The sequence below is a fragment of the Somniosus microcephalus genome, chromosome 3, assembly GCF_052327205.1.
Source record: "Somniosus microcephalus isolate GS21.2 chromosome 3, FLI_Smic_1.0, whole genome shotgun sequence".
NCBI lineage: Eukaryota > Metazoa > Chordata > Chondrichthyes > Squaliformes > Somniosidae > Somniosus > Somniosus microcephalus.
In genome coordinates this window covers 261613853-261637396 of record NC_140989.1, presented here as the reverse complement: position 1 = coordinate 261637396, position 23544 = coordinate 261613853, and the positions used below count along the sequence as shown (strand labels likewise).

The following is a 23544-nucleotide window of genomic DNA, read 5'->3' as shown; positions in this document are numbered from 1 at the left end:
TGTTAAATTTTCGTTGGATTAAATGCATGAGTTACATAGTTCGTACCTTGATCTTAAACTTAACATAAAATGCAGCAAGCAAAATGAAGCCATGAAAAAATGCATTCTTGGAAATTTCCCATTAGTTCCAGGCTTTTTCAGCTTCCTTGCTTGTACCACTGCACATTCCCTTAGTTGGTAGCTTTTCGCAGTCACTGCTGTGGCCTCTCTGCAGGGAGCAGGCTGTGGCCAAGGCGACTTGAAGATAAATAGTTTGCTTCCAGTGTAATTCAAGATTATTCACTCTGGTTATTTAATGGATTGTTGAGGCATTCAAAATACAAACCCACTTATTCTCACCACTGGTGCACTACATGTTTTGGGACTTTCCATTAAATAAAACTCTTCCAGCTTGGCAGTTTCCTCTGTGTCGTGATTGCTGAACAAGCTGGTGATGCACATCAAGAATTCACCTGTCAGCAATTTCACCGAAACAACAAGAATGTTGTAACCGAGTTACCTTTCCCTTTTTAAAACCATTGAAATTAATCGTGCACTGCTGTTACTCGGTGTTCTGTCTGATTTAGCTTCATTGAAATTAGTTGAGTTTGCATATTTTTCAAATTATTTTCTACAAAGAGGTGGAGAATGATCACATTGAACATGTTCTTAAGGAATATCAGTTAGTAGAGGAAGCAGCTTTTCAGCCTTTATTCTGAAATGATGTCGCATATTCTGGCTACAAGTTCTTCAACATTTTCCATATGCGAATTCACATCTCTGAGAACCTAACGCCTGCAGAGACTTCATATTCAATTTGCTGAAATTCAGTGCAACTCGGGTGGACTAGGATTCCAAATGCCCTCTTCCTGTGTTGGCCATTGCCTAAAATATCATGAAATAACCTGGGATCGGTAACAATAGTTTCCTCTGTGCCAGATGAATAATAACAAGTTCCCTTGTTAACACAGGAACACTAATTTACGCAGTGTGTAGCAGGCTCAATAGTGATTTTCCATCTGCAAAATAAATACAAAACAAAATATGTAGTGCAGGGCAAGGTGACTTCTGGTCACATGAGAATGTGTTCTCAGTACAGTGTAGGTGAGCATGCCAATAAACCCAACTAATTCTGTCATGTTTATACATAACTAAATTTTAAAATAATATTACTGAATAATTTTATTCAAAAGCCATAGTTTTGCAGTGGTGTGCTGTTGACTTTGTACACCGATGCACTTGGATAGCAGCATTAAAGTCTTCCAATAAGTTAAGAGTAGACATCTAGGAAGCAAATCCTGGCATTTCCCTTCTTGAGAAAAGGTTTTTTTTCCCAATAGCAAGTTCATGTCGTTTGGGAAAGTTTCAAAACAGAGTCTGAAATTCCTCTGGCGTGGCTGCAGAAACACTTGCCTGAAAGCTTGGGGAACAGACTCTGTTAGAACCATGAGGGATGCCAGATTTCCTTTTGAGTCAGAAAGCTTTATCTTAGGGTTGAAATGATCCAAGTAGGGTAGCCAGCAAGGGGCCACGAAAAGAAGCCCTTTGCTGTCTCCACCCCTCTGTCCCAACACTGTTGTAAGAATACACTTCTCAGTTCAGGAATCTTCCCCAAAATTTGGAGGAATGATTTTGTCTGAGCAGAAGGTCTGTTCAGGGTTTTGTTCTTGCTACTTATCAGTGACAAAGTAAAATGGATAGAAAAATGTTTTTGGCTATATCGAATCTAATTATGGAAACTAAGACAAATATGGTCATTTGATATCTCTGTCTAGAATGGTTTCCAGAAACAAGTTTTACCCAAAACACCAGAAAAATCAGCAATCAAATCAAAATGAGTTCAGGAGTCCCAGATCCAATAGACGTACAGCTTGTCCCTACTCTGCTGGTGAGCTTGGTTAAAATGACAAGAACCTGTCAGTGTTTTTGTTTAGGATGTTCTGATTTGAAACTGATGCTGTTGTGTTCACTGAGGAGAAAGGTCAAAGGGTAGATCATCCTTGGTTGCTATTGTGCACCTATTAGTGATGGTTACAGAGGCCCAGAGGTGCCTGCTGTCCTGCCTACCTTCCTATTATGTAATAGTCAAAGGAGACATACACCAAAGAACACAAACCTACTGGGCACTTTACCCCAAGTAAAGGCTGCCGAATATCATGGTATAATGTCAAAATTCAAGGTTTAAGTGCAGAGTAGTCCAGACAATTTTGCCCTTGTTTTCTGTTCCTTGCCTATTTCAGTAGGATAGATTGTAGTTGATTTTTTTAATGAAATGAGTGGATGTGGAAAAAATTAGTTTTAATATTACTTGGTATTCAAAACTTAATTTGAAACAAAATGATCAATGCCACATTGTCATTGATTATATCATCATTTTTATTGGTAGCAGTTCTGTCTAAAGGAGCATTATTGTGCTATTGGGATGTTCTTAGGCAGAATAAGAAGTCTACTTTGAAAACTCCAAACTTCCGCAATTTGCCTATGGGATGCAATTTACAAATTTTCCAGTCATCGAGTCACCAAATCATTACATTCCTCCATTTACGAATATGGGACAGTTGACCAGACTTTGTCTTTAAAAAAAAAATTGTTTTAGCCCAGACGGTACTGCTTGTGGAATCTGCCCATGTGCGCAGGTATTGTTTTGTTGCACCCATTAAAGTTTATCAGACTGAGGAACATTGATATTTCATTACTTGATGGTTTGCAGAATGAATCCATAGTGTAGTGTCAATTAAAGAGCATGGAGAGTTCAGTGGATTTGTATGTTCTTTAACCTTTCTTGCCACAGAGATATAGATTATGTACTTCACAACCTGTGCTGAAGTTAATTGAAAAAACTTAATGAGCCTTGGTATATGCAGTCAAAGCACTAAATGAATTGGATTTCAAGACTTTCATCTGTAGCTATCAAGCCTTGATGTAAATTGAAAAGATCACAGCTATTGGGAAAAGACCTATATTGTAAAGTCCTTTCTGCATAGATTATGAACATCATAACTCGATGATTTTTCCATAAAAATATGGCTGTAATTGGACCCAATGGGGGTCCCTTTCTTTGATCAGATCACAGTAACTGTGACTTTACACTGAAAAATGTCACTGCTGTAAAGGTTTATCACCTGTAGAGCTTGGTTTTCTCTGATGCCTTGTACTGTGCTGGTTATCTTTAATAAAAGAAGTATAATGAGTAATTAGAAAGCAATCATTTGAAGCACAGAAGGAAATTGCATTCAATATTTTAGTAACAATGCACGTATTTTCTCATTGCTGTTCCCTTGAATTTTAGGCTGTTGGTGTATCGCACTCGTACCATACACTTCATAATTTTTTTAATATATAATTTAATTCCTAATTATATTTTCTTCATGAAGATGTGGTCTGATTTTATTATGCAACAGGTATTTCTTGCAATTAACTGTACTCCATTTGATTTCTGTTTTTCTGTGGTCTGAATAATTTCAAGACTTTTTGAAGAAAAGGTCCTGTCTTTGTGAATCATTGGAGTTATTTTTACACTCAGAAATGTATACAGGACACATCGCTTCTATCGATAAGAAATAGCATTTGATGAAAAGAGCAGCTTAAATAGTCCTCAATTGGTCCGGACATTGTAACGGTTTGCTACTTCCTCGACACGGTGGCACATGTTGTACAACTCCAGCAAATGTCTGAAAAGTTGCTTTGTTCACTAAAATACAGTGCAATAATTGGAAGTCTATTTAACTCAAAGTCTTGGAAAAACTTCGCTAAATATTTACGTTTTGTATGTTTATTTTTTTATTCGTTTTATGGGATGTGGGCGTCGCTGGCAGGGCCAGTATTTATTGCCCATTCCTAATTGCCCTTGAGAAGGTGGTGGTGAACCGCCTCCTTGAACTGCTGCTGTCCGTATGGTGAAGGTACTCCCATTGTCTCCTTATTGTCAACCCTGTGCTATTTCATATAATAACAAAGCAGCAGGTGCTCAGAAAAGGATAAGCTCTTTTTTTTGGATGACCTGCAAACCCAGGAAGGGCTTGCACACTGATAACAGTTTTTGCTTAGTGTAAATCATGGAATTTTTTCTACAAGTAGCGTTGATTTAACATTTCCTTTCTTTGTACAGGTCTCGCCCTTGAAATACAAACTGAAGAAGCAGTCCACAGCTACTGGTGATGGGGTAGCCAGGTCCTTTCTGAAGGCACAGGCAGCATTATTTGGCTCCTATAGGGATGCACTCCGATATAAACCTGTAAGTCTTTTAAAAAATCTCCAATATTGTATTCTTGTGTTGGTTTAAACATATATCAAACAAGCGAGCAATATTTATATTGGTCCCCATGGCTTTATTGAGCATCATTTTCTTCTCCTATTGCAGTCTTGTGTAATCAGTTCCATGTAGAGTTTTGACTTTTCTTCTGCCCACTTGTATCTTGTCTTCAATCATCTACAGCTGTGAAAGCCGAATGGTCCAGTCTCCTAACTTCTTGTGACTGTCATCAGTTTTTGTGCCTTTGTGGCTGGCTGGCTGGAAATTTGTCAGCTTTCTGTCAAGATGAGCTTTTCAATTTTTAGCCGCTAAGATGCAATTTTTGTTTGAGGCTCTCGGCATGGTGACCTGTCCAATGACTGAAGAAAGCTACTACAGTTGTTTTTGACATATTCCAAGTGTCAGGTAGACTTTGTAATCTATCCTGCGCCATACTATGTAATGGTATTGGGCTTCTACTTATTCAAACCTGTATTTGTGCTATTCTATAAAACCGTAATTGTATTGCAGACCTGTGAGCCTTGTCTAAATTGTGGGGCAAGTATTGGAGACTTTGAAGGATGTTTGCTGGATTATCTGTAAGGACAGGGCCCAATGAGAAGGAGAGAGAGAGATTTCTTTAAGGAGCTTCATAATCTGGTGGATAAGGAGGGAAGCAGTGCAGACTATCTACCAGGATTTTAGGAAGGCTCTTGACATTGTCCCACATAACCAACTGATTCACCACTCTCTTCCCTCGCCCCTGACCTGGTGCTGGAAAATTACAAGTACCAGCCAATTTGCAAACTTCCATCACCAATAGCAGTTACCCTCTATACTAACTTCAGAGTGACCTATGCATACAGACAGCAACTCAAATCTGCAGCTTTTCAGCAGAATAATACATTGTGTATTACATGGTATTATTCCAGTAATTAAACAGAGTATCCTCTCACTCAGTGTGAACAATGCCGCAGGAGATACGCACATTTATATCAGAATATAGTAATTGGCAATAAATTGTTAGACTTCCGTATTTTAACTTTTTGAGTATTTCACACCTTTAAACTTGTGTTCTGGGACATACTGTCCCCGGAGATTGCAGGTTTTTTTTTATATTGCTGGATTTGAATTTTGTGGGCCAGGCAGTTTAGAAAAATGTGTTTACAACACACTGGTGGATTTCAAAATTATTGATCAATGAGAACAAATGTTTTCAAACCACCAGCTCCCTGAAATTCAAACAGGAGAAACCAACAGTGCACAAGATGTGAGTACAAGTAGGCAATGCATCACTGGGGCTTCATGGACTGGATAACCAAGGCTTGCAGGCTATATATAGTTGCTGCACACCAAGCCATAGCTACTCAGATACGATGCCTGAAGTATTTATGTCACTCATCATGTCACTGCCAGTATACACTAATATAGTATGAAATAAACTATGGCTGGTACTATCTAAATTGTCTGCAAAATATCTGTTCATTTGTGTTCAGTGTTCCAGAAGGTAGTGGAAAGGGGCTAAGGGTTTACCACTTTTTAATGAGGGAGGGATGTAAGGGTTCACGACATATGAAAAATTATGCAGCAGCATCAACTAATATGCCCTCCCTCCTGAACCGGTTATCAGGAAAATTGTCAGTTTGTAGCTTAAGTAAGACAGTCTTGGTCACCTGATAAACCGAAAGTGTGTCTCACATATTCAGTCATGTCTGCATTTACCCTGCCCATGAAAACCTAGATGGCTATATAGGTTCCATTGCATGGCGAGGATACAGTATATATGGAGAAATAAGAAAATGAGGAAAACCACTTCTGTTAATTTTCAGCAGTTCTAATTTGTCACCAAGCAAAATACAGCAAACCGGTTGGTGGATTGGCTTATGCATTTCGACCAGTTGATTGAAAGAGAGAGCCCCGATAATATAGCTTACATAAAGTAACTCCCACATTATTGCCAATGTTTAGTGGAGCTGGCTTTAACTCTGGCTTAAATCCTAAGTTACATAGAATTGGATAGAATGTACAGCGCAGAAACATTCCCCCTTTCTATGAGAGCTGCCTATGGTCTGTGGCCATTTTAACACGATTGTTTTCTTAGGCGGTTGAAGCTCCTGTTTGACTCGGGCAGGAGCCTCATGTATGCATGTAAATCAGGATCCTACGATATACAAATGATCCCGTGGGCATTTTAACAGTCTACTGGCTGGAGTGCCAGTAAGACTTGGCGGGCAAGAAGCGGGGGTCTTTAGAGGTAAGTGTAAAAATTATTTTTGTGGGCCAGGAGGAGCAGGAGTGCTCCTCCGGGCCTCATGAGGAAAGTTTGGACTGCCATCGCCCCGGACTTCCTTCCCCCCCAAACGTTCGCGAAGCACCCCCCCCGCCCCCCCATATGCCCTCTTAGCAGCTTGCCCAAGTGCTGCTGGGCGACCCTCTGATCCCAGCGAGCTGTCTCTGAAGTCCTGTTTCAGGCGGGAAGCTCGCCAGTGTATGTTAATAAGGCCCCACATTAAAATGGATCAAGCCTCTTGCAGTGCCTCCCGAGGGGCAAACCTGCACCTGTCTGTTGCCTGAATCCCCAGGAGTTAAAATTCCGCCTAGCATCTCTGAGCTCTAAGTTGCTGTTGTGTCGATAAAGGGTGAGCACTATACAGGTATATATTTGTGTTATGCATCTATATTATGGAGTGTTTGTAGACCATGGGTAAGCGAATGCAGTTTATTTTAAGCTACAAATGCATCCATCTCACTTATGAAAAATAAATGTGAAATGCCTAAAGAGAAAGTAAAATTTTTCTGTTAAAAGTACTCCCCCCCCCCCCCCCCCCCCCCCCAGATTTCATAATTCCTGGTTACCTAGTTACAGGATGAGGCCCCTTTGCATCTTGGAGCACCCTCACTGGCTTTATGGAGAGCTGTGCATTGGATCAATCTGGAGCCACCTATTCCAAGAAAATTCCCTACTGTTCTACTGTGTAGATGCACAAAGCTGCTAGTTATTTTATTTTCTGGGCTCAGAAGGAATCAAAATGTTGATCTCCATGAAGCTATAAATAGTGTGCTGAAGATCTTTGATTTTCCATGAGGTGCTCATCATGGTTAGAAGCAATTTTTTCCCCCCCTGAGAGTAAGAATTGATCCAAATTATTTCTTTTGTGAAAACAAAATGATCCATGAATGACCATAATGCATTATCTGTTCTCAAGCTCCTCCTATCCTCACTTGGTTCCACTCTTGCCTATCCAATCATAACCAGAGCATCTCTAGCAAAGGCTTTTCTTCCCACCACTGCACCATCACTTCCAGAGTCCCCCAAGTAGCCATCATTGACCCCCTTCTCCCTCGCATACGTGCTGCCCTTTGAAGACATCATCCATAAACATGTAGTTAGCTTCCACATTGACATCGATAAGATCCAACTCTACTTGCCCTCCAGATCTCTCAACCTTTCCATTGCCTTTATGTTGCCAGACTGCTTGCCCAACATCCAACCTTTGATGAGACATTCTCCAGGTAATCAGTCAGAAGACTTGAAGCCATTGTTTTCATCCCCAACCACAAACTGCACACTCACTCCTTACTGACTCGATCACCTTCCTCATCTACTTTCAGGCTGAACCAGACTGGTGGTGACCTCAGTGCCCTATTCATTCACATATGTATTACAAAAACTTCCTACTACCACCTCCATAACATTGCCTACCTCCACCTCTACTTGAACCTATCTGCTGCTGAAACCCCCCCACTTAACGTTTCTGACTACCAGACAATGCTCTCTTTGCTGGCCCATTCTCCACCCGCTTATACATTCTGCTGATCGTATCCTATCTTGCATGCTCCTTCCTACTTATCCAATACTCCCCGTTCTAGTTGACCAACTTTGACTCCTGATCCCTGAATGCTTTAAATTTGCAATTGCCTTTTAAAAAAAATCTCTCCATGCTCTCCCCACTCCGTCTCTCTCGGTATTCTCCTTCAGTCCTATAACCTTGCCCCCCTACCCACCCCACCCTGAGCTCTCTGTTGTTCTCGCCTCTTGTGAATCCACCATTATTTAACCCCATAATTGGTGGCCCTGCCATTAGCCACCTAGGGCCCACTCTCTGGAATTTCCTCCCGAATCCCCTCTGCTTTTCCACCCCCCGCTGTTCCTTTAAGACCATTCTTAAACCTCGCTTCATTGGCCAAGCAGTAGCCATTCTTGTGGGCTCTGAGTGAGATTGCCAGTTTAGTGTTGAATTGGAGTCAGTTTAATGCTCTGAAACCACATTTATTGAAGCTACTTAAAATTTTTATATTCAGCCTAGAGATGAGACTATCAGTCTAGCTAGATGCAGACATGAATCCAAAAGGTGAAAAGATAAGTGGGGGGTAAAATTCGATGAGGCCCAAAAACGGGCACGGGCACCGCGATGTGAGATATGTCCGCGCCCATTCAGAAAGCACAGGCAGCACGTCAATTTGACGCTGCCTGCCACCCTACATGATTGTAGCGCACAACCTAGCGACTAATGCACTGCTGACGGGGCCCAGGTTTGCGTCGCTGGAGCGAGTCAGCCTTTACTTAAAGCTAGCCTGTTCCTTTCTAAGGCAGTCTCTAGTGCTTAAAGCTGAAGTGCCTTCTGCAAAAAAAAAAAAAAAAATCCTTCAGAACTAGGCAGTCTGTAGTTTTTAAAGTGGAACTGCCTTCCGCACATAAAAAAAAAAAATGGTAGAAGTGCTTCAGCACTAACATAAATGGCTCAACAGGCCAGGGAAGGGGCACCCAGGGTCTTGGATACAGCACTCCAGTTTGTGCAGGTGGTCAACACTGGACAACAGGGGGTCAGGAGGCCCTCCAGAAAGAAACTGCACATGGTGAAAGCATGCACCTCTTGCTTTCCCACCCTCCCCTCACCACAACCCTTCCCTTTTGCCTTCCTCATTTCAGACATCCAAGAAATCCAGCTTGCCCAGTCAGTGGTTGACCAAGAAGAGGGAGAGTGAAGAATAAGAAACACAGTCACTCGATTTCACACTCCGTCACCAGTTCCTCAAGATCGTCCTGCAAGGCCATCTGCAGTGTCCCCCACTGAAAGTCAGCAGACTTCCACCAGCCATGCTGCAGCTCTGCATAACATCACTGGGATAGGCAAAGGCACACGCAAGACAGTCAGTAAGGGAATGCACAAGGGTGATTAGTTGATTGCTTGATGTAATATTGGATGCATATATGGATAAAGTTGGATTGGAAAGTTTGCTTTGTGGTGGCCTTTATTTAAGTATTGTGGCCAAGAGGATGCTGTGATAGTCAGTAATAGAGGGAAGGTAAGGAGTGGGACAAATGTTGAAAGGGGAATTGGGGTTGTGTTCAGTGGTACAGAAGGAAGATGATTTGATCCCGGATATCCCAGCCAGAAAGAGGCTCTCTGGGTCAATGTTCCCCCTAATTTTTGGAGGGTGCGCGGCCCCTTTAAGGGACTGCATGGCCCATTCACAGTTTTGTGCATGCGTGAAATAGGAAGGATGTTCTTGCCATGGAAGGAGTTCAGCGAAGATTCACCAGGCTGATACCTGGGATGACAGGAATGACGTATGAGGAGAGATTGGGACGATTGGGCTTGTACTCGCTGGAGTTTAGAAGAATGAGAGGGGATCTCATTGAAACTTATAAAATTCTGACAGGACTGGACAGACTAGATGCAGGAAGGATGTTCCCGATGGTCGGGGAGTCCAGAGCCAGGGGTCACAGTCTAAGGATAAGGGGTAGGCCATTTAGGACTGAGATGAGGAGGAATTTCTTCACCCAGAGAGTGGTGAACCTGTGGAATTCTCTACCACAGAAGGCAGTAGAGGCCAATTCATTAAATATATTCAAGAAGGAGTTGGATATATTTCTTAAAGCTAAAGGGATCAAGGGGTATGGGGAGAAAGCAGGGACAGGGTACTGGAATTTGGATGATCAGCCATGATCGCATTGAATGGCGGAGCAGGCTCAAGGGGCTGAATGGCCTACTCCTGCTCCTATCTTCTATGTTTCTATGTTAACATTGGAAAAGCTGGTCCTGGGCTGCGCGGGACCGGCAGACAGCCGCGCGGCTTAGAGGGAACATTGGCCTGGATTGCCTCCTTCGTTTTGCTTTTTCCTCTTTTGCTTCCTCCTCCCTCTGCGAGCAGATTGTCTCCTTTGCTGCCTCTGCTCCATCTCCATGTGATGTTGTAGCCCAAGGGGGACTGCAACTAGAGTCCCCAGGACTGTGAGCAAGCGGTGTTCTCGGAGGTCTTCCTTTAACAGCCAAAGCCTTGGAAACATCCAGCAGCACTCCCTGCACACTTTAACAACTTTTTTAATGTATTATACCAAGCCACTACTCCAAAATAATGTTTAAAAAAAAGTCCAAAAGCAAAAATCTAAACTTACCTGAAAGATGTGTGTGTCCCTTTAAGAAGCACCGGCAGAGCCTCGAGTACTGCTGCACGCACGTTCTTCCATGCATGGTTTGGAGAGGGTGGTATGAACAGTGGCGACGTCCAAAATCACAGCCGTGCGTCAATTCAAGCGTTGCACGCTGGTTGACGCCACGCTCTGCATATTTTAAATGTGAGCGGCGAGCGCAGGCAACGGCAGCGCTGCTGACTGCCCCAAAATGGTGGCCGCCGCGTTCTGCACCTGATGTGGGCGGAAGCAAGGCGGCCGCCATTTTTTCAGCAAAATGACCATCCCAATTCCGCGGCCAGTGTGCTTAATCCAATGTGCCGCTCGACTTTAACCTCTTCCCCACAGAGTTGGTTTTTTTCTATTAAAAATACTTAATTTTTATGATCCTTCTGGTTTACAGTGGTTTTGTTGTGTGTGTTGGTTTTCAGCTTTCATTTCTACTCGATGGAAAATGGATTTCAATACAAAGCATTGTTACGCCAAATTTAGAAGTGAAGAAAAATACATATTGTGGCTTGCTTTTAATGATTTTTTGAATAATCTGATCTGCAGTTCAGAGTTTGTACTGACAACATTTTAATATTCCTCAACGGGAAAAGAAGTCATGTTTAATAGCTCTTGGCAGCAGTTATTCCCAGTGCTATTAACTGCCAGTACTCTGAAACACAGCCAAAGAATGTATCCATTTGTATCAGAATGTTACAACGTGTAAAGTTTTCATTCTCTCAAAGATTAAAGGGATATTGTCTGTGCTCATAATACTGACACACTTCAAACTTGAATGTTTCCATTTTGAGGGTCAAACTTTCAGATATCTTTGATATAGCTGCCTAAATTGTTGAGAAAGAAATATGTTTTTTTTAAGTTGTCATCCTTTCAAGGCCTTGCTGCTTCGGGCTATTGTAATCCATTTACTGCAATAAGCTTTTAGTTGAGAATTGTTTTAAGTTAACATTTTTATTTTTAAAGTGTGCCATTCAGATTACAAATCATTTGAAGTGATTTAGTTCAAACTGCATCATTGAAACAAAGCATTAAGTTAAGGTGATGAAGCTACTTTGATGTCAGAAGTAGCCTTATTATTGTAATAACTGTATACTACAATGCTACTAAATTCCCATCAGTCAATTTATGAGCCGAACAATTTCACTGCACTGTTGTCCATTCTGAACTAACCCAGCCGCTTCAGTCATCTGTATCCCTTTCTGTGACAAGTCATTCTCGACATTATCTATCATTATCTATCCTCGGCTTCTTGTCTGTGTACCTCTGTATTCTGGGCCATGAATGGTATTCTAACTGTTTCCATTCTTGAAACAACTTTGTTTGATAACGCTCCTGTGAAGCGCCTTGGGATGTTGACTACATTAAAGGTGCTAGATAAATGCAAGTTGTTGTTAAAACGTGCCCAAACCTTCGCAGTCATCTTTCTTGGACCTTCCATATATTTATTTATACTACAATAAACACTTAAAATTTAGAAATAACATATATTTTTGCTTTTGCCCTTGTCCGTTCTTCGTGTCTTCTAAGAGCTACCATACATTTGGAGGCAGCGCTCACATTCAAAAACTTGGCCCTTGGTTATCTGATAATCAGCTTCACTTGTCACTTTTCAGTGAAGCAAGGCTCATAAGTCATATCATAGCCAGCACCAGATCAATGTTTGATACGATATTCCAGCATCAAAAGTGGAAATACTGCTCACTCCCCTATAAGATAACTTGAGGTTCTCTATGGCTTAATGCATTCCAAGCCCCTGCTGTAATTTCACACATAATTTAGAGGGTACAATATATATTTTTTAATACAATGGAATTTATATACTTGGGGGAAGAGTTTAAGTTTAAGCCTTTTTTGGGTGGAAAAATGAAAGCTCGTCAGTTTTTCTGCAGTATTTACACAAATTCATAGTGGTGAGATTGTGATCAAGGGTGAATGGGTGATTTAATAATTGCATCTATTTATCTGTGAATTTGTAATTGGGTATAGTGAAGCTAGGGTTGAGAGGGATCTATATAAATAACAGGGATGGGGCATTGATTGTAATTGGCTCATGAATATTTTTGTTGCAGCTCCTCACTGCATAGGCCACCTGTTCCAACTCGGCACCAGAAAAATTGGAGTTATCGAATGCCTTGATTTGGTATTAAATGCTAAAATACAGCTTGTTTCATTTACCCCCACTGAAGATCTTTCAACAGTTATGCTGTGGGATAAAATGGTCACATTTTTGTCGTCTTGGGCCACAGCAAATTCTAAGATCATATTGTACTATCCAGGGTTTATTAGTATCTAACAGGGGGGTCACTTTTGTGTTTTTATTTAAAAATCGCTCTCTGACCTTGATAACTGTCGATTATTGATGGACCACAGGGAGCTACAAAGCAGTGGTTAAAATTATTCCTGATGTAATGTTTTCTGTGATTTTATAAAATGCTATTAGGATTAAATCTGGATTTTTGGGCTCTTTTGCAATGACTCAGTATTTGTCCTTTGTGTACAGCCAGCTACGAAAACCATACTCTGGAGTGACCTTGCAGTTTCCATTCCATTATCATGGCCTGACTACCTGACAGAAATATGGGCTTTTGTAACGATTTATTGTAAAGTGCCATGAATAAACATTAAAATTCAAAGAATTTTCATAATCCTAAATTTTTTAATGCATTTTATCTTGTATGCTATTTAAATTTGCATTTCAAGGGCATTCAAAAGTGTGTATATTATCTAAATAGCTGTTTCATGTTCGAAGATATTTGATGTGGGAGTGTCCATATCATTTAGTTGATATCCAAGTTATTTACAGATGATCATTTTACAACATCTAACTTCTGCTTTTAGTTTATTTCTCCCTTTTTATAATATATTAAACATCAAGGCCCCGATTTTCGGCTTGTGTGGGGAATGGTCGGATTTCCCCGAATGTGGGGTTTCTGACACACACACAAGTGTCAGCCAGCTCCACGCAATTTTCCCTCAAGTGGCCAATTAATTCCCAGCATGTGGGAAGCCTTGCTAATTGTCCAATTCGAGTCAGAAATCCCCACACTATGATGTCATCATTTGTGGTGCTTTCAAAGTGTCCAGCAAGCTTCTCCACCTCTGCAGGCTTCTCAACCACTCTTGCACAATGGCAGAGGAGCCTGCACCAGCTGCTGCCAGTGGCAGAGGCCGAGCTGCCTTCAAATTCGACGAGGCTTCACTGCAGGCATTATTGGATGGGGTTAGGGCCCACAGGGAGGTCCTCTTCCCTAGGTCAGGGAGGAAGAGGCCTCCCACTGAGACCAATGCTGCATGGATGCAGGTGTCAGCAGATGCCAACTCGCTGGGAGTCACCAGAAGAACCTTGGCATTACATCTCTATCTCCTTCCTTTACTCCCCCACAGTACCATCCAGAGCCCCCGTCCTCACTGTGGAGGAGGAAGAGGCTGTGCAGCCAGACTCCTCAGAGGAAGCTCCAACCTCTGCGGGCGCAGCATCAGCAGAAGTAAGCGCACCCAGCACCAGCGCAGACACTCACACCTCGGGGGGACCTTCGGGACAGAGTGTAGTGTTGTCACCTGGTGTTTCACAGCTCGCAAGTGAGCCTCAGCAGATTCTGGAGACAGGGACAGCAGTGGAGAGTCCTCGTCGGAGGGCGCAGGACTCTGCCAGCTCAGCTCAGCTGTGCTGCATGACGACCCTCTGCCTCTGGGTCCATCCGCAAGAGAAGAGGTGATGGATCTCCATGCACAGATGCAGGAGTCTCTGGCAGGTTTTGTCTCCAGGGTCGCTGCGAGTGCGGAGCAAATGGAGGAGTCCATAGCGACCATGAGCAGAGCCTTTGTGGAGTCATTGGCGCATGAACGCATCTCCATGGAGGAGATAACTCGCCAGGGTACGGGAAACATGGTGAGTGCTCATAAGAGAATGACATCTCTTGAGGAGTGTTGGCCATCTGTTGAACAGAGAAACCAGATCTTCATGGAAGTCCTTCTGAGTAGGACTGCCAGTGCAGAAACGGGTCCCACTGGCCCCCTAAAGCGCAGCAAGGTGCTCTCAAGCCACTTCCAAGCGCTGGTCCCTTCTGGCCTGTGTAGCTTCAGGTGAGTGAGCAGCAGCCTGGTGCTCCTGGTGCTCATCCTGCTGTTCCTGGTTCTGCTGCTGCCGCCTCTGCTGTTGGAGATCCTCTAATGCCAGGAAGGGAACGTCCCAAAGGCCTCCCATGCTTCTGGCAGATGCCTCCGTTGAGGGGGCGCTGAGTTAGGGTGGTGAGAGGGGCTTCCCAGGAGCTCACACTGGAGAAGTGTGTGAGGCTCCAACTTTCTGCAGCTGCTCCTAAGGCTTCAAAAAGTTCCCCCAAGCCTTGATCAACAAGGTCCTGCAGCCTGCAAATGCTGCCTATTTAAATCTCTTCAGCCCTCAGCGACCTGCTGCTGCAAGCAAGCAAGCCAGCTGTTTTCACGCCAGCTCTCAGCAGCGGGGTTCCCCGCAGGCGGGTTTCAGGTGGGGAAAGCCCCAAAGTTGCAACGGCACGGGAAAATCCACTTCAACAGGCAGTTAGTGCTCCAACGACCAGTCCCGCCAGCGGCGGCCGGGACTGAAGCGGGGCGCGTGGAAACGGCAGTCCGAAAGTCGGACGGGGCGGGGGAATCGGGCGGGGGGGTCCCGACCCGCTTTTTCGCCGATTTTCGGCCCCGGCCGCGTGAAAAGCCGCCCGACGACGGCCAGAAAATCGGGGCCGAAGTGTTTCCTTGGTGTACAAAAAAGTCACAATTTGCAGCTGCTTTTTCAAGCATATAATCACTAAGTCATTACATTGCTTCATTTTTCCATTTTTGCAGTCAAAAACTCAAAGGTTTGCTGATAAATCAGCGTGAATATAGCCAACAGTGCATCAGTATTAATGGTTTGCTGTAAGCATTCCCACTGCTTTTCTTAAGAAAATAGAAAATGTATTTATAGTGTAAACAGAACATATATCCAGTATATGAAACTTGTGTTACACAACCCATTTGGGTTTTATTTCATTTTTATCTAAAATAATTTTGTAATCTTATTTTTATAAACCAAGTAAAACTGTTTGCACTTCTAATTGTTCAAAACCTTCACAGCATCTATCCGTACCTGTGCTTCCTAACATTTGTAATATGGAATTAAAAATTCTGTTGTTAAAATTCCTTACTTACTAAATATGTTTGCAATTGTTTTGTATTCTAGATGGTCTCATGAAAGACAAATAGAATTGTAAAAAAACATTGGTTTTCATATTGGCAGCAGCGTCGTGTGTTGGGTCAGCTGCAGGGAAAAATGGGTTACCCCATATAAGTTAATGAATTAAACTAAATGCAAAAGACACTCTTTTACATTAGTTCAAAGATTTTTTTATGATTGATTTAAAAACACTGTCAGATATTAATTAAAGCAGTAATTTCCTGTTTGATAGCATTCCACAAACATCTCAACAGTTATTGGCATCTCTGACCACTCCTGTAGGTGAGCTCCCATATCCTATACCCTAGAGAGTATTTGGGAATTTGTAGTGCACCCAAATATTCAATGGCGAACACTCTTCACTTTATTTCAGCTAGCTCATTTGGTCATGTGGGCTCGCGTGATCTTCCTCGACTTCAGAAGGCGGCAACATAATGGTTCAGAGGACTGTGATAGGTTTTGACTGCCAAGCAAATCTGTTAACTAGAATGTAAGCTAACAGTAGCTATGATACTGTAGATTTTACACAAGGTGGTAAGCCTTTGAGTGAGTAGAAAATAGCACAGTTGTGACTTGCGTTAATCTATAATGAACAAAGTAGTCTTCTGTGGCTGTTTTTCCCCCCTCCTTGTTGTCCAAAGATGTGCTCTGGCCGATCTCTCTCCAAAGGCTTCAGGTGTTCTCTCCAGTTTGAGTCAGACGGGCTGAAAAATACTATTCAAAAAATGGCATGAACCAAACAAATTTTAAAATGTTAACTGTCAACTTAAGACCTGTCAGGAAAAAATATTTTCAAACCAATCCCATTAGATGTTAGTATTTCAATTTGCACCTCACTCTGACCATTGGCTCAGACCAATGACTGATTCAGTAAGAATTGTTTCCTAGTAAGTTTTTAATACAATAGTACAAGAACAAGACATCACAGTTAATGCGTATTTGCATGGTCACTATTGCCAGAAAACTAGAGCTGGTTTTTAACTAACTTTTTCTGTGCCTGTGTGTACCTATAAATATAATTGAATTTTGACTGAGTTTTTTAATGGAATCATTTTCAACCATTTTATATTTATTTTTAAGAAATACGAAGTTGGTGTTTCACACTAGCTCAGAGATAAGGTCATCATCTCTGAGCTATACAGACCAGGAAGATCTCCAGTCTGTGCTAAAATAGCTAATCTCATTTGGAGCAGTAGTATGGGCACTCGGGTTTCCTTCAATGTGGCTGGGTTAGGGAGAGGAATATCAGTCAGGGTTCAAACTCCTGTTCACTATTTAGTAACTACCCTCTTCCCATGTGGGGATGCTGTAAGAGGATCGGATCGGGCTCAGATGTGAACTCCACCTGTCAGCCAACCAGCGCTCGATGTCAAGGCTCAAATGTAAATAATAATTGCTTGAGTGAGGTAACGGTAGGCAAAAGCTACTCGTGGAACTATACCCCCAGTAAGGGAATGAACGACTTGAAAGGGGCAGAAGGAAAAATGTTGGAGAGGTGAATAACAAAAAACAATGACTTCTGTTTGACTCGGCAGAATATAAACCAGCACCTGTGGTCTGTGTTATTAATATGGAACCCTACTCCAATTCTTCAATGCAACCCTATTGAATAAATAGCATTAGAAAAACTAATGCAACGACTTGTTTAGGAGCAAAAATGTACTTAAATAATATTCTAACACTTAACCTTGTAAATGTTGTATAATTTCAGGGAGAGCCGATTACATTTTGTGAGGAGAGTTATGTTGCCCATCGATCCAGCACTTTCAAGCACTTCCTTCAAAATGCAGTACAGCTTCAGCTCTTCAAACAGGTAAAGAAATATTGTGGTTTATGTGTAGTGTTGTGGATATATTGTTGGGAAAGAAGTTATTTGAGAGAATAATCTTGTGCTAAATAATGCATATATTTCTTAATTTAGGATATAGAGGCACTAAAGAAGGTGCCAAAAAGATTTACAAGGATGATACCAGAACTGAGAGGTTATACCCATCAGAAAAGATTGAACAGACTGGGGCTTTTTTTTTCTTAGAAAAGAGAAGGCTGAGAGGTGACCTGACAGAGGTCTTTAAAATTATGAATTATGTAGAGAAGATGCTTCCAGTTGTGGGGGAGTCCAAAACTAGGGGTCATAAATATAAAATAGTCAATAATAGATCCTTTGGTCTGACATCACTGTGGAGAGGGAGACTGGGATTTGACAACTGCAGCGGGGAAGCCTGCAGTTTGGAGCACTGGGGGGTGGAATGTGAAGTTTGGCTCACTGTTACATACCTGGTGTCTGTCAACACTGAGGGGAGTGAGAGGGCAGAAGAGGCATCATCTGTCTGGTAATATTGGTTTTTAACATTTTGAATGACCTCTGCGAACATTAAATTTAATGTTTTATGATTGGTTTTCTCAAATTGTAGTTTTCTGTCTGCTTCACTCGGTGATTTTTGTGTGTCTCACTCAATCACTCTCGACTTAATATACTTTCTGAATATTTAGAGTTCAAATGGCAATTAAAATTACAGCAGGTATATAAGTTTGTCAATTTATTTCTCTCTCTCGTGTATACTTGAAAAAAATCTGCAAGTTTTACTGTAGAAGCATAGAATGAAACAACACAGAAGGAGGCCATTTAGCCCATCGTGCTTGTGTCGGCTCCTTGGTAGAGCTATCCAATTAGTCCCACTCCCCTTGCTCTTTCCACATAGCCCTGTAAATGTTTTCCCTTCAAGTATTTATGAAATTTTGTTTTGAAAGTTACTATTGAATCTACTTCCACCACCCCGTCAGGCAGTGCATTCCAGATCACAACAACTCAATGCGTAAAAAAAATTGTTTTTTTTTATGTCATCTCTGGTTCTTTTGCTAATCACCTTAAATCTGTCTCCTCTAGTTACCGACCCTTCTGCCACTGGAAACAGTTTCACCTTATTTACTCTATCAAAACCATTCCTGATTTTGAACACCTCTATCAAATTGCATCTTAACCTTCTCTGCTCTAAGGAGAACAACCCCAGCTTCTCCAGTCTCTCCACATAACTGAAGTCCCTCATCCCTAGTAGCATTCCAGTAAATCTCTTCTGCACCATCTCGAAGGCCTTGACATCTTTGCTGAAGTGTGGTGCCAGAATTAAACACAATACTCCAGCTGAAGCCTAACCAATGTTTTATAAAGGGTTTAGCATAACTTCCTTGCTCTTAAAATGAAAATTTTTCCTCTGAACTTTTTTAAAATAATCATGAAAAATAACCAACTAGACACTGGGAGAGATTCATTCTATTATTCAACTCTCCTGGAATTTGTGCATATGGCACATGCTCAGACTGCAGGATATGTCTTCAGTTACCAGAGTCACCACTTTGGGCAACAAAAAATGGGGTGACATAGAAGCCCTCGAGTAAAAACTGACACAAAGACATTCATATTGTTCGTGGCAAATATCCTGCTTGTTGTCTCTAAAATATTTGGCTTTTGTTCTCTGTATCAACAATATTTCTCCAGGTCATAACACACACATTGCTAAATCTGGCATTTCTCTGATTTCTCTGTGGTCTTGAGCCATGTTCAGAAAAATTTGCCCTGCACAAAATCCACACCTCTGTTCATGAACTTGCCCGTATTTGTATTGGTGGATAGGTCAATAGTTGTTTAGGTAGCATTTAAGGATCCTTATTGATTGGCTGGTAGTTTTTCAGCAGTGATGACGAGGTTGTATTCTCAGAAAATGCACTTCAAATCTGAGTTCTTACAAATTTGCTATCTGATTATATGTTGCAATAAAAAATGGGTATTTAGCTCATTTCTGACAGGAAAATATGCACCAGCATTTCTAAATAAAATTTTGTACAACCTTTATTTGGACATGGATAATTTGTACAGTCTTGGCTCAGTAGTATGAGGAGAATGATAATTAATCAAGTGCTAGCTTATGACAGAGAAGAATTTCTTGAGTTCTCAGTATGATAGCAACCTGCACTTCAAAGACATTTCTGCTCTGTGGTAGCTCAATTGCCTTTATCTCATTCCACTTAACATGAAATCCAGTAAAATAGTACTGATCTGACCATGAACCAAGGCCTTGGTTCTTGGAAAAGGGCCCATTCAGAATAAATAGGACTTTGTCCAATAAAGACCCAGAATATCTGCCTGGTTTCTATCATTTGCTTCCCGTGTGCTGCTGCCATTGTTTTAATTCACAGGAATTTAGCTTGTTCCATATCAGCAACTGAATTGGCAGCCTTCAGATTACCACTGACTGCATTATTTATACAATCAGTCATAGCAGTCCAGTGAACATCCAGCTTTTATTTGACCCTTTCAGTATATTTCGGAGAGATTGGAGCTATATTTGTTTAATTTCTTGTACAATCAGAGAAATATCTTTCACTAGCTCCATCAATTGGGCTAATGGCCGTCATTTGAAAACAAAAGTAACTTTATAGCTTTGTGTGAAGTTTTCAAACTGAAAAAATGTATGAATTGAAGCATTTTTGAGACTTTTGAAACTTTATTCTGAAATTAGTTGATTTGAAATTTATAGGGATAATAAATAATTTTTGATTAGGCCTGATCGTCTGAAGATTATGAATGGGATTGTGCATCATATGACCATGCACTTTAAAATGCCCTTAACTATATTCTTTATTTATACATTATATCCTTTAAACTTTGTGGCTTAAAGTCTGCTAGCTTTGGAGAAATGCTCCAGAGATCTATTATTGTATTCATAGAGTCATAGAGTTATACAGCACAGAAAGAGGCCCTTCGGCCCATCGTGTCTGCATCCATCAAGCCCTGTCCAATCTAATCCCATTTTGGCATTGTGACATGTAAGTTTCCAATGCTGAATAGTTGTGGATGTTTTTGCTGCAAACCGTCCAGTTTAATATTTCGTGAGTTAAAATTTATTCTGTCAGAAGTAGTGTTTTCATGTTGAATATTTTGTACAGTATTTGTGTTTTGAAACGATTCACTTAATCACAACAAATGATGAGAAATTTGATGAATGTATTAATAATCTAAATGCCAGTTAGCAGCCTCCAGATAGTAAGTGGAATTCAAATTATTAATTCATTTGTTTCTGCCAAATGATTGCAGTAAAAATAGTACCAATAGTGTTTTCTCTCTTAAGTTGTTTCACCTTTTTAATTAAGTCATAATGATTGGAAATCTTGGTCTGTGGTTCGAGTATTGAAGGCATAAACAACTGCTGCACACATATTGGTGCCTTGACAGTATTTCTGAAACATGGCAAGCTGGATGTTTCTAAATGCGGTGCAAAAGCACTCCATAAATTTTCTAATAAAAATGGATATTTGCATAGCGCAGTTGTAATGTTGCTAGCTGTTTTTTTCCTTAATCATAGACACATGCATACTCTTTGTTTCTATGGTGTTAGCTACCACTGTGTCTGCTTTAGTACAAATGTTTTAATGAATTGGCGTTTTAATATCTGTAAATGCAGAGGTATCTAATTTAAAGCTAAATAGTAAAAGGCAGAAGAATTTTGAAGTTGATCTGCCAAGAAATTGCAATTGAAAGAAATCCCTAGCTGTTCATGTTTTTCCTGTCAATTAGTCAGTTGGACCAGCATTCTCTCTCTCTTTAACATATTGGGGAACTGTAAGGAGGACACAGCTAGAGAGATATTCTGTTACTAGAAGTTGGCTTTAAAGATTTTACCTAATAGCCAATGAATAGAAATTTCAGCTCAACATTCTGTAAATTAGTAATATTGATTTGTATTTTCTCGAGTACATTTATTATTTGCAGGAAGTAAATAGATTTTTTAAGAAAGAAAGAAAACGGTTTTAATGCTCTGGGTTCGAAGACCAAGCTGCCTTGTACCATGAGGCTGCCAAAATTGATTTTCATTAAGGTATATGCTGGTTCTCCAAGACAGTGAGTCATGCCAGCTTACAGCTCAACGAGCTATGTAGCTCTGGTCTTTCACCAAAGTGACCAGTGCTCCCCTTGTGTGAGCCTGGGCAGTGACCATTGGACTTCGAGCTGTAGCACCTACAGTTAGATCAGCCAAATTGTATCCTCTCCTGATATCCATACACATGCACTTTCCAGCAGGAGGTTAAAAGCATTGGCTGCCTCTCCAACCATCAAGGGATACGGCATCCAATTGTGGTGCCCCGACTACTGCTAGCTGAGATCAGCTAACCGCCCATAGACTGGGGAATGATCCGAGAACCTTCCTAATCGTACCCTTTTTTCCACTGAACCTTCAGGATGTCCTCAGTTTAATTTTTAAAAAGTGAAGTGAACTGGAATAACCTAGAATGCCTGTCAATATCTTATATTTTGTTCATTTTTCCTCTCTGAATTATACAATTTTATCTTTTTGTTAGTTTATTGATGGGAGGTTGGAAAAGTTAAATGCAGGGAAAGGATTTTCTGATGTTTTTGAAGATGAGATAACTGCTGGAGGCTATAGTAGAGGTAAGGCACCTACTTATATTAAAATGTATACATGTCTTTTTTGCTAATCTTTTTAGATGCTGTAGTCTTTGCCCTTCAGATAGTCATCTTTCACATATCACTAGTCCACCCTCCTCCCCTTGGGCCTTTGTCTAGGAGACTGTCTGGACTATGCATTGATCCTGTTTCACCAGATCATGATTGTTAATTTTTTGCTTTTTTTATGGTTATTACTGGGACAGCATTTGCTTTCAGAAAAGCAAAACTAATATTGTTGCACATAAGGGTTCAGTGCTGAATTCTGTGCTCAGTCACTTTCATCTGATTAAAAAAACTGGCAATTTTTTTTTGGGGTGTGTGTGGACGATGGAGCATAAATGAAGTGTTATGTTGTAACATCTGTATATAAAATCTACGTAATGGAGAGAGGGAAGCAGTTTTAGTCTCAGCCCAAAAGCAAAGTCTCCTTAATGAATAGTATTTTTTTCCTTATGCGTGTGGGGCGGAGAAAGAGAAGGAAAGTGTTCTATTGTAAAATTGAATATATGCGCAAGGAGAAGTTGGTGGGGCAGCGGTGGGGGGGGGATTGGAGGGTGGCGGGGGTTGTGAGCGGAGAGAGAAAGAATTGTCGTCCCAACCCAAAAAAATGCCTCTGTTAAGGACAGGCACCTCTGATCGCCCACTTTGGATAACTTATCTTGACTGGTACATGGGGAATGAATTGATTAGTAGAATGATGACTACCACATCCAAGATTGAGCAATGGGCCTTCATGCAAAAGTAATGAACTAGGGAATAGCTGATATTGAAAACAATTAGATTTAATACTTAAAATGGAAAATAAGTATTTCATTTCATCTTTAATATGTGTGCGTAATTTCCTATAAATGCTGTGTGCGCAATTTGAAATATATTTACAAGCACTTTTTTGATACTGTGCTTCACCACGTGAAATATTACTTCAATAACTTGAGTTTTAACAAAAGGAGTAACCATGGAACCTGTTTTTTTTTTAATTTATCCACAGGAAATTCAAAGTCCTATCAGCAGTGGATGCACACAGTTAAGGTGAGAACAATATACCTCTTGATGCTGTTCAGCAGAGCACATGCTTATTTCTGTTTATATGGACTGTGGTTTAGCATTGTTAGCAGTGCTGAATAACAGAGCTAACCCAGAGCTGCTGGTGTGACGCACTGAATAATCTTTCCACACCTATATTCAAGTAACAATTGGAAGGTGATTTGGAACATTTGATCAGCGCACTGTCCTTTTATCTTTGGGTCCTGAACCACCCT

At 41.1% G+C, this 23544-nt stretch overlaps 1 protein-coding gene across 4 annotated transcripts in view; it reads left to right on the top strand.

The window, feature by feature from the left end:
* dennd1b (DENN/MADD domain containing 1B) overlaps positions 1 to 23544 on the top strand; it is a 307950-nt gene that overhangs the window by 230676 nt on the left and 53730 nt on the right. For all 4 annotated transcript variants that reach the window (XM_085982400.1, XM_085982401.1, XM_085982403.1 and 1 more), the window contains 4 exons: positions 4088 to 4213; positions 17537 to 17638; positions 22177 to 22267; positions 23274 to 23314. In XM_085982400.1, the coding sequence (XP_085838526.1) occupies positions 4088 to 4213; positions 17537 to 17638; positions 22177 to 22267; positions 23274 to 23314 (360 nt within the window). The remainder of the gene's footprint in view (positions 1 to 4087; positions 4214 to 17536; positions 17639 to 22176; positions 22268 to 23273; positions 23315 to 23544) is intronic.